The sequence below is a fragment of the Elephantulus edwardii genome, unplaced genomic scaffold (genome assembly GCF_000299155.1).
Source record: "Elephantulus edwardii isolate Elephantulus edwardi_28Jun2011 unplaced genomic scaffold, EleEdw1.0 scaffold00139, whole genome shotgun sequence".
In the NCBI taxonomy this organism is placed as follows: Eukaryota; Metazoa; Chordata; class Mammalia; order Macroscelidea; family Macroscelididae; genus Elephantulus; species Elephantulus edwardii.
In genome coordinates, this window is record NW_006399889.1 from 2,805,400 (window position 1) to 2,816,357 (window position 10,958).

The following is a 10,958-nucleotide window of genomic DNA, read 5'->3' on the forward strand; positions in this document are numbered from 1 at the left end:
GATTGGCACAGGATAGAGCAGGGTTTAGGGCTGTTGTACATAGGGTCACTATGAGTCGCAAACGACTCGACGGCACATAACGACAACAACAACAGGATTTATCATATTGCTTACATTGTCTCCCTATTTATTTGCTATAAATCCCATTTTCTCTTGCATATTCAAAGACAACACTGTAGCAATTCTTTTTCTGCATTATAAAATGGGAAATGGGTTTAGGGCTGTTGTACATAGGGTCACTATGAGTCGCACATGACTCGACAGCACATAACAACAACAACAACAGCTATTAGTCTAGTTCATTGAAACGTGTAGATGAAAGTAAGCCAAAAATCAGTATCCAGTTGCTCCTTACGAGGCCAAAGCATTTTGATCATGTACAAGCTTATGCTTATGGTTGGTAATGTGGTAAATGATTAGCCTGATAGAAAAGCTCTAGGAGAGCCAAGTTTTGGCTCTGCCCTTGGTTTTACATCCTGTAGAGTTGAAGTTGACGCCTAGCTGCTCTTCCTGCGCCATTACCTTAGGAATAATAAATCTAAGTTTGCTTATTAATAAAAATTTTGAGCCTTTTGGAACCTGTTTAAGACACTTTCCAAAGTAATTGCATCTAAGTGTTATGTCTCAAGTAAGGCAATTTATGTGAAACATTTTGTAAACAGTGAAAGTATTATTGTCAGTTCGGGCTCCATAACACTTAAGTATTTTAATTTTTCGGTTGCTCTATTTGTTGACTATCCACATTGTATAGAACATCATTAGACCCATTACCTATAGTACTTTGTATACTGGGTTCACCCTCAACTTTCCCTGTACAACATCATACCTTTTTCCAGTTTTGTTCAACATGAAATTTAAATCTAAACAAAACTCACCTACAAGAAAAATTGCACCAAAAATGTATATACCCTTGATTCAGAACAGATCCTTAGCTGACTCTCCAAAGGGTTTTTAGAAGAAGTAAATTTCACTCTAGGAGATTGCCCATCTTTCTCTTACGGAACAGTTGACAGATTTGAACGGACTTGGCAGCACAAATGACAAAGATCAGCCCATTGATAGAATTATTAAAACCACTGAAAGTCCATTTAGTACCATCTTTTCTAATTTTTGACGTTTTTAAGAAAGCAACTTAATTTTTTTATTTTCATATTTGGCAGTATTAAAACGGTCATTTTAATCGTTTATAGATCAACAATACTGATTTTAATACTTAGGTGTCTTTACTTTCTTTATGGACAGCTCTGATGACCCACAAGCTCAGAAATACATTGCGGAAAGTAAATGTTCAGTAAGTATGATTCTGTTACAGTTTCCCTGTTAGTCAACTATTATTACCAAGGTCATGACATAAAACATTGGTTTGAAACATTGTATTTTTGTGAGACAATACTATATTTAGAGCCATTTTTTTCTTTTGTAGGTTATTGAAAAAAATGGGAAATTACGGTACGAAATAGATACGGGAGAAGAAACAAAATTTGTTAACCCCGAAGATGTTGCCAGGCTGATATTTAGTAAAATGAAAGGTAATGAGCCAAAAAAGATAGCAGTTAATTTTAATGGCATTTTAAAAATAGACCTTCCTTAACAAAAAAGAGCTATTTTTTAATCGGGGGAGAAGAGAATTATAACAGATTAGCAGGAAACCAAAAAACAACCCTCTTTACTATTGAATTGAACCTACTCATTGCTAACCCTCTAGAATGTTTCCAAAGCTGTAAATCACAGCAGAAAAGATTGTCCATCTCTACCCTGTGGAGCTGCTGGTACAGTCAAATCAACAGCCTTGGTCTTTGAGGTAGTAATGTAACTCCCTGCAGGCTTGCCCACTGGAGCTCCCCTGTGGAACCTTGAGGGCAGTTTACTTTCTGTGACTTTAGTTTTCCTATAAGTAAATTGGGCCAGATTAGTATTATTAAAATTTAGGATTTAGTGGGCTGCTGAGCTTCTTAAATAGTAGTTATTTGAAGATGGTGATGGCACAGGATAGGACAGGGATCGGATACATTGTTCATAGGGTCTCTGAGTCATACTCAAAGGGACCTAACATTTCTAGCTGTCATATTGATTCCAACATGGCAACCCATGTATACAGAGTAGAACTGCCCTCTGTCATTTTCTTGGATGTTTCTTTTAGACGTAGGTCACCAGGCCTTCCTTCTAAGGGTTTGACCTACCAGCCTTGACATTAGTAGGCAAGCACTTGACCATTCATGCCACCCAGGGATGCCAGTGAGGACTGAATGTCCCTCATCGAGGTTGATAGTATAGTCTGAGCGTCTGAGAAGGAATTTAGGCAGATTAAGAGCACAGGTGTGTTACAGTGATTTAGCACCTAGCAGCTAACTGAAAGACTGACAGTTTGAGTTCACTTAGCTGCTTCAAGGGAGAAAGATGTCAGTTTTTTCCATAAAAATGATACCTTTAGAAACCCTGTATGACAGTTCTACTCAGTCCTGTGGTTTGGAAGAAACTTGATAGCAGTGGATTTGCTTTGGGAAATTTTTAGTTTCATCATTATTCATTGAGATGAAGATGCTGAGCTAAACATTCTAAGGAATACTCTAAAATTGTGAAGTCAATATAAAAGGCTAATTTCTGCTCTGGAACTGGGGGGAAGGCAGCCAGCCCTTTAATATGTTAAGCTAAAACAATGTGTCTTCACATCAGTGCCTTAGAATCTTACTGTCTTTGAAACTTGTTGACTTTAAAAGGTTGGTAACGCTTTGAAACTAAAGAGCCAGGTTCTTTACAAAGTTCTGTGTCCATAAGCTGTCAATGGGATTTTTAAAAATATGACATGATTTAAGAGAGCAAGAGAAGAAAACAGAGTGGAACAATCAAGTGAATCGAAAAACTTAGTTAAAAATTAGTGATTGCACAGAAAATAGCCCTTGTCCTTCTTGACTGCACCATCAAAATTTGTTTTTATATTTTTTAATATACAGAAACAGCACAATCTGCCTTGGGCTCAGATGCAAATAATGTAGTTATCACTGTTCCATTTGATTTTGGAGAAAAGCAAAAAAATGCTCTTGGGTAAGTCGGGATGGGTTTGTCAGGGGCAATGAGATTGGCACAGGATAGAGCACGGTTTAGGGCTGTTGTACATAGGGCCGCTATGAGTCGCAAACGGCTCGACGGCACATAACAACAACAATCAAGGGAAATAAAAATTTTATAAAGCTTTCATTAACAAAAGGTAAAATTCTATTTGTAAATAACTGCATGGTAAAATGATCATAACATAAAATTAGATGTAGTATATTACTTACTACTGAGTTTTAGATTATTTTATTTACTGGGTTAAGTTGATGTTTATGAGACATTTTGCCTAAAAGTCATGTAATTCGGTTTGGAAATGATGTACCATATGCAGATTTTTAAAGGGAGCTCTGGTGTCTTAGTGATAAGAAGTTGTACTGCCAACCCAAAGGCACACAGTTTGCATCCACCAATACTCTAAGGGAGAAAGATGGGTAGTCTCTTCCCATGTGATACTGCCTTTGAAAACCTGCTGGAAGGTCAGCTATGAATCTGTTCCAATGCAGCCATACATAACAATAAAAAGCAACTATAACTGCAGGACATTGCTAAATAGAATTCATATAGGGCTCTGGCAAGCATCAAAGTTGCTTCATAGGTAGAGAATTAACTGACTTCTGAAAACTCTAGGCCTAGATTAAATAAATTGCAAAATCTCAAAAGTAGTATGAACTTGTCTTAATGAGCTTTTATGATTTATATGCATATATATTTTTTAAAAATCTCATGTTCATTATATCCACCACCATCATCCCTCCATTGGGTTTCTGAAGCCATAAATATTTCTGGAGTAGACTGTCAATCTTTGTCCCTCGGAGTGGCTGGTGGACTAGACCACAAAACTTATGGTTAATGGCCCAGTACATAATACACTGTGCCACCACACAGTGTATAGAACATAATTTTCTTTGTCAAGAAAATAAACTCCAAGCATTATTATTTTAAACTAGAAATTATTTGTTCTCATAGTTATATCTAATTTTTGGCTTCAGTTATCTTGTTCTATAACAATACTGTATATTGAGTTATAATATTGTACTTCATGTTTTATTTATGAAGTTTTATTTACTTTTACATAAAATCTTTAGCTGAGGATTCATAAAAAATGTAGAATTAAGCATGTTGTGGTACTTAATACATTGATAACAAATTGTTCACAGGGAAGCAGCCAGAGCAGCTGGATTTAATGTTTTGCGATTAATTCATGAACCATCGGCAGCTCTCCTTGCTTATGGAATTGGACAAGACTCCCCTACAGAAAAAAGGTAAAATTATATTGGCATTTCTAAAAATTTGCAGAAAACATTTTGGATTGTAGTAGTTCTATAAATAAGGATTGTTATGCAGTACAATGGTTCCCAGACTTTATGCCAGCAAAGACATCAGAACTGTCACCTGGAGTTTTTTGAAAGTAACAAGATGAACACTGGACTTTTCTGCTGTCTTTTTTTTTTATGATGGAAGATTGGAAAATTATAGGCACAGCTACTTTGTAGAGCATTGCTAATTTTACTATCCTTTTCAGTTCTTAGACATGTTTAGAAATGGTAGTGGTTTCATTTAAGTTTTACTTGGCAGAAGATGAGGAATATCCAGAAGGGAACTTTGTACTTTTCTTAGTGAACTAGTAAGTTGGCCCCTGACTCTTAGTGGCTTCCTGCATAATAAGATTGGTCTGTTGTGACCTATGTGGTTTTGAATTTTCCTCTTTATGGTGAGGTAAATCACCAGGCCTTTCTTCCTATCCATTTTAAGTCTAGAATTGACACTGAAACATGTGGAGCAACATGCAGGTCTCCATTGCAGATGATTGGTAACTGTGTTTGCAGTTAATGAGGAAACAAACCTAGACCTTGTGAATGGAAAGTTAACATTTTACCACTAAACCATGCTACCCCTAATTTAGTTTTTAAAAAGTGTCTCAATAGATCTAAGCATCAGGCACACTTAAGGAAATTCAGATATTAAGTTTTGACCACATTCATCTTCCACAGTTAAATATATATATAAATCACTAGAAAATTATTTTATGTGAACTTAGGATAATGTATACTATTGTTATTGTGTGCTATTGACTTGGAACCAACCCATAGCTGACCCTCCAGCATGTTTTCAGAAGCACTGCACTGGAAGAGATTGCCCACCCATCCTTCTCCCATGGAGCAGCTGGTGGCCTCGAACTCTGTGCCTCTTTGGAATTGCAGCACAGCTTTTCACTAGGCCACCAGAGCTCAGCATATACTAGAAGTTGTGAATTTTTCACATGAAGGAAATTGATAATTCTAATTTTGTATGCATTTTTATCCCTATAAAATATGTTACTGCATTATTAACTGCACAATAGATCATTTATATATAAAATTTTTATATTTACTTCTGTTAAAATTCACTATACTTAAAAAAATCCCATCTTAATCATTATTGTAGAATGAGTATAAGAATCCAAGAGGGGTGGGAGAGGTTGGAAACAGAGAGATGAGGATGTGCAGGGAGAAGGGGGGATTAATCATGGTGTTACACAGTTTGATGGCTGGGGAGGTGAGGGAAATTGAGAGAATTTGTTCTTGAAAACAATGTATTCAAATTTTGTAAATAGTAGAAAATTTTTTAAAAAAGGAAAAAAAAATCTAACTTATTTATTGCTTTCCAGAATAGTTTTGTTGTTTTGTACTTCTGATAGCAAAGAATAAGTATTGCTTTTGTTCTGTTATCACCAGCATTGTTTGTTAGATCATTAGTATTTGTTTAACCATTCAAGTAAATATGTCTTGAAATCTTAGTGTAGTTCTGAGAGGCATTTCCCCAAAGACTAACAACTCTGAATGTATTTTTGTGTACTTATTACCACATATCTATCTTTTTAAAAAAATTTTTCACTGAAACAGATGAGAGAGAGAATAATTTAAAAGTGATGTATGATAGGTTATTATGGTTATCACAGGAGTCCACAATTAAGGTTGCATAGTGGAATGTACTTGGGGTGGTGGGAGGGGTGCAGGGGGATTGTGTACCAGGGAGGGAGTTTTTCTTTTACTTTTCAAAGAGAGGAGCGAACTGGGGGACGAGGTGGGGGGTGTGCTGGGCAGGAGAGAAGTGCAGCAATGAATGAATGGAAATCCAAAATCCCTGTAAATATTCATTAAAATTATTAAAATTAAAAAAAATTTATTAATTTTAATGAAAATTTACAGAGACTTTGGATTTCCATTCATTCACATATGTATGTATCTTCTTTTGTTACATGTCAGTGTGGATATTTTGTTAATTGTTCATTGAGTTTTTTGTTTTGTTTTGTTTTAATAATTTTAATGAGCATTTAAGAGATTTTGGATTTCCATTCATTCATTGCTGCACTTCTTTCCCCGCTCAGCCCTCCTGCCCCAGTTCGCTCCTCTCTTTCAAAAGTAAAAGAAACACAATTATTGTTCACTTTTCATAATTCTTTATATATTCTCAATAAAAATTCTTAAATGGTAAAAAGAAAATCCCATCTTGATTTACTTTGAAATTTTTATGTTTTTAATTCCAGTTACTCAGAATACATTTTAACCAGTTTGACAGAATAAAAAAGAATATGGGACTTTGAAATTAGAAGATTGGGGTTCAAGGCTTGATTCATCACTTCATCCCAAAAACAATTTAGTTACTCACCTAAGATTGTCTGTTTCCTCATTTATATATAACTTGAAAGAATGAAACTAAATGACTTCTAATGTCCAAGTTAGCTTAAAATGTTGTAATTCTCTAATAATATCTTCTTCTTTTGAAGCAATGTTTTGGTGTTTAAGCTTGGAGGAACATCCTTATCTATCAGTGTCATGGAAGTGAACAGTGGAATATATCGTGTTCTTTCAACAAACACAGATGATAACATAGGTGGTGCACACTTCACAGAAACCTTAGCAAAGTATCTGGCATCTGAGTTTCAAAGGTAAGTATTACTGGATTTGCTAATACATTTTTATTTTGTTTTTCAGGTTCGATTATTTTTGTTCCTAATTTATTTTAAACAGCTTTACTTCAAAGGGAATGCATATTTTTCATTGCTTACAAACTTGATATTTTTATATCCAGAATTACAGTAAGGAGTTGTCAGCCAACTCCAGTACCCATGGTTCAAATCCACCAGCTGCTCCAAGGAAGAAGAATGAACAGAATCCTGCATTTGTAGCCTCTGAAAACTCACTGGAGGATCAGCAATAAGTTAGTTCTAACTCTGTGGTACATAATAGCGACAATCCAGGAAATAGGGAGTTCTGGTATACTAGTCCAAAAGGAGTTGTGCTATTTACCAAAAGGCAATATCTCCCTGACAGTTTGAAGCCACCATTAACCTCCAGGAAAGAAGAGAGGCAGTCTCCTGTGCAGTTTTCAGCTTCACAAGCCAACAGGAGAGTCTGCTGTGAGTTGGTTCCAATTCTACAGCAGTGGCTTTGACTTTGATTCAGGCAACAGCATGGACGCAGAAGCCACATTTTTTCCACTTAGAAGACAACCAAAAATGAAATCATGATATAATTTTTTAAAGCATAATAGGCATAGATCAAAAGTAATTATGTAAAAAAGTATATATGAATGATTGCATGAAATACAATATAAATGAAAGACTTTATAACAAAAACAGTGTTTATGAATAAATAAAAAAATTAAATTATGTGCCTAACGCACAAGTTGGTTTTTTCTTTAAATTCTTCATGGGCTGCTCTGAATAAAAGAGAGTGCAGACACTGAGGCCTCATTATCTTCCAAATCTTTTTTTTAAAAAAAAAATTAGATCTAATGATGATTATGTTATAGTCACATCTCAGTGAATTTGTGTCTCATGGAGTAATTTCTAATCTGCTACCAGAAGGACTGTATTAGTTTTGTTACTAGAGGGGATAATTCCATTCAAAATTCTAATGTGAAGAGTCAAATATTTATAAAGGTTATATTTTGGACACTCTTGCTCTTTAAAAAGGGGGAGAGGGAATATAGCTGAAAATAGAGTGTTTCAACTAATTAAGCTATTCTGAACTGATAATTTCTCTTTTTTTAATTATCAATTTATTTTAGTGAAAGTTTACAGAGACTTTGGATTTCCATTCATTCACTATTTTCCTGCCCACTGCTCCCCCCCAATTTGCTTTTCTTTTGAAAGTAAAAGAAAAAATTCTTTCATTGTTATTCAATGTCCACTCTACTATGCTTCCTTCTTTTTGGACTCCTGTCAAACAATAATATCTAATCATATATCCCTTTTAAACAGTTCTCACCCTCATCTGTTTCAATGCAGTATACATTATTTATCCCATCTTTCTCGGTCTCCCCCCAACCCCTATGTCAGTCCTCTTTTATAACAGTGGTATTTGTCTTTTTTGTGACTGAGATATTTCACTCAGCATAATGTCCTCGAGGGTCACCCACTTTGAATAATATTTCATGAGTTCCTTGTTTTTCAATGTCGTATAGTATTCCATTGTGTGAATATATCAGAGCTTTATTTATTCAATAAAGGCCTACAAATTTTTTTGTTATAAAAGTAGTGTTTCTAAGCCATTAATCAATACTTAGGGTTTTGTTGGGGTTTTTTTAGTTTTCATTGTGATGTTAATGAATATTTACAAAAAATTTGAGTTTTCATTCATTCACTGTTGAACATTTTCCTCCTTCCCTTTTTCTCTTCCTTCCTCAGTCTACTTTGTAATGCACCTCTTATTCCAGATTGTTGTCATACATAAAATGCTTAATCATCTATTCCTTTCAAACAGTCCTTCCCCTCATCTGTTCCAATGCAATGTTCATTATCTATCTACTCTTTTCCTATTCTCCCCTCAATCCCCATGTCAGTCCTTTCTTATAACAGCAGTTTTATACAGTATTTGTCCTTCTGTGACTGAGAGATTTATTTCACTCAGCATAATGTCTTCTAGACTCACACATGTTCTGTAGTGTTTTATGACTTCATTGTTTTCAGTGCTGTATAATAGTCCATTTTGTGAATGTCTGTCTAGCCATTTGTGTATTAGGGCAATTGGGTTGCTTCTATCTATATCTTTGCTATTGTCAATAATGCAGTAATAAACATGGGTGTGCATACAGCTGTTTGAGTCAAGGCTCTGTATATTTCTTTAGGGTATATTCCCAGTAGTGGAATTGCTGGGTCAAGTGGTATTTCTCAGCTTCTTGAGAAAAAGTCAGACTGCCTTCCAGAATGGTGTACCATTTTACATGGTACATTTTACATTCACCAGCAGTGAATAAGAGTTCAGTCTTTCTACAACCTCACCAGAATTTGTTTGCTGCCCTGTTGAACTTTGTTATTGTTGCTGGAGTGGGATGATATCTTACAGTTGTTTTGATTTGAATTCTCTGACAGCTACGGATTTTGAACATTTCTTCATGTATTGCCATCTGAATGTCTTCTTTGTTGAAATGGCTGTTCATATCTTGTGCCCATTTTGCAGTTGGGTTGTTTACCTTTTTCTTGTAGAGGTGCTGGAACATTCTATAAATTTTAGATATGAGACCCTTATCAGTATGTCATTGGCAAATGTTTTTTCCCAGTCTGTGGGTTTACTTCTTATCCTGCCAGAGAAGATTTTTGATGTACATAGACATTTGATTCTTAGACGGTCTCATTTATCTATTTTTTTTTCTCTCCTATTTGTAGATTTTTCATTATGCTGAGAAGTCTATTCATGCTGTAGAGTAGGGTTTCTAAGGTTGTTCCTAGCATTTCTCTGATGAATTTTATATTCTTGTTTAACTTGTAGGTCCCTAATCCACCTTGAGTTGGGTTTTTTGTGTAATGTGAGGTGGATCTTGCTTAAGTTTTGTGAAGATAGTTTTCCAGTTTTGCAGACACCATTTGTTAAAGAGGCTACCATTTCCTCACTTAACTGATTTTTGTCTCCTTGTCAAAAATCAGTTCACCCTAAGTAGATAAGTTGATTTCTGTATTCTCAATTCTATTCCATTGATCTGTGTGTCTGTTGCTATACCAGTAGCATGCAGTATTGACCACTATGGCTCTGTAGTAGGAGTTGAGATAAGGGAATGTGATGCCTCTTATTTGCTCTTTTTCAGTAGTGCTTTGCTTATTTGGGGTCTCTTTCCATTCCAGACAAAAATAGAAACTACTTTTTCCAACTCTTTGAAGAATGGACTTGGTATCTATATCAAGATTGCATTGGACTTTAAAATTGCCTTTGGTAAAATTGTTATTTTCATGATATTGAGTCTTCCTATCCATGAGCATGGTATATTTCTCCTTTTTTTTTTTTTTCTAAGTCTCTTTCTGCTTCTTGCAGTAATGATTTTTCATTTTTATTGCATCAGTATTTTGTGTCAGATTTACTCCCAGATATTTTCCTTTTGATTACCCATTGTAATTGGTATTGTTTTTCTTAGCTCTTATTTCTATATTCTCTTACTATTGAGAAATCCAACTGATTTTTGTATAATGATCTTGTATCCTACTACTTTGCTGAATTAGTCAAACATGTCCAATATCTTGCTGAATCTGTAGAGTTTTCTAAGTGTATCATCTGCATATAGAGTTAGCTGTACCTCGTCTTTGCCAAGTTGGATACCTCTTATTTCTTGCTCTTGCCTTATTATTCTCACGAAGATTGCCAATATGCTATTGAATACGAGTGGTGATAGTGGGCATCCTTGCCTAGTTCTTGTTCTCAAGGGGAATGCCTTTAATCTCTCTCCATTGAGAACAGTGTTGGCTCTTGCTTTTGTATAAATACTTTTCACTATATTGAGGAAATTTCCTGCTATTCTTGTTTTGTTGAGTGTTGTAATCAGGAATGGTTGTTAGATTTTGTCAGAGGCCTTTTCCACATCAGTTGATAGGATCATATTGTTCTTGTTCTTTGCTTTGTTAATGTAATGAATTGCATTAACTTTTTCTTAATGTT

General features: G+C 35.1%; 1 protein-coding gene across 1 annotated transcript in view; it reads left to right on the forward strand.

Moving 5' to 3' along the window:
• Positions 1-10,958, forward strand: part of HSPA14 (heat shock 70kDa protein 14) — a 39,985-nt gene that overhangs the window by 9,895 nt on the left and 19,132 nt on the right. Inside the window, exons 4-8 of the mRNA XM_006894282.1 lie at positions 1,243-1,291; positions 1,424-1,529; positions 2,952-3,042; positions 4,209-4,313; positions 6,818-6,979. Coding sequence (XP_006894344.1) covers positions 1,243-1,291; positions 1,424-1,529; positions 2,952-3,042; positions 4,209-4,313; positions 6,818-6,979 — 513 coding nt within the window. The remainder of the gene's footprint in view (positions 1-1,242; positions 1,292-1,423; positions 1,530-2,951; positions 3,043-4,208; positions 4,314-6,817; positions 6,980-10,958) is intronic.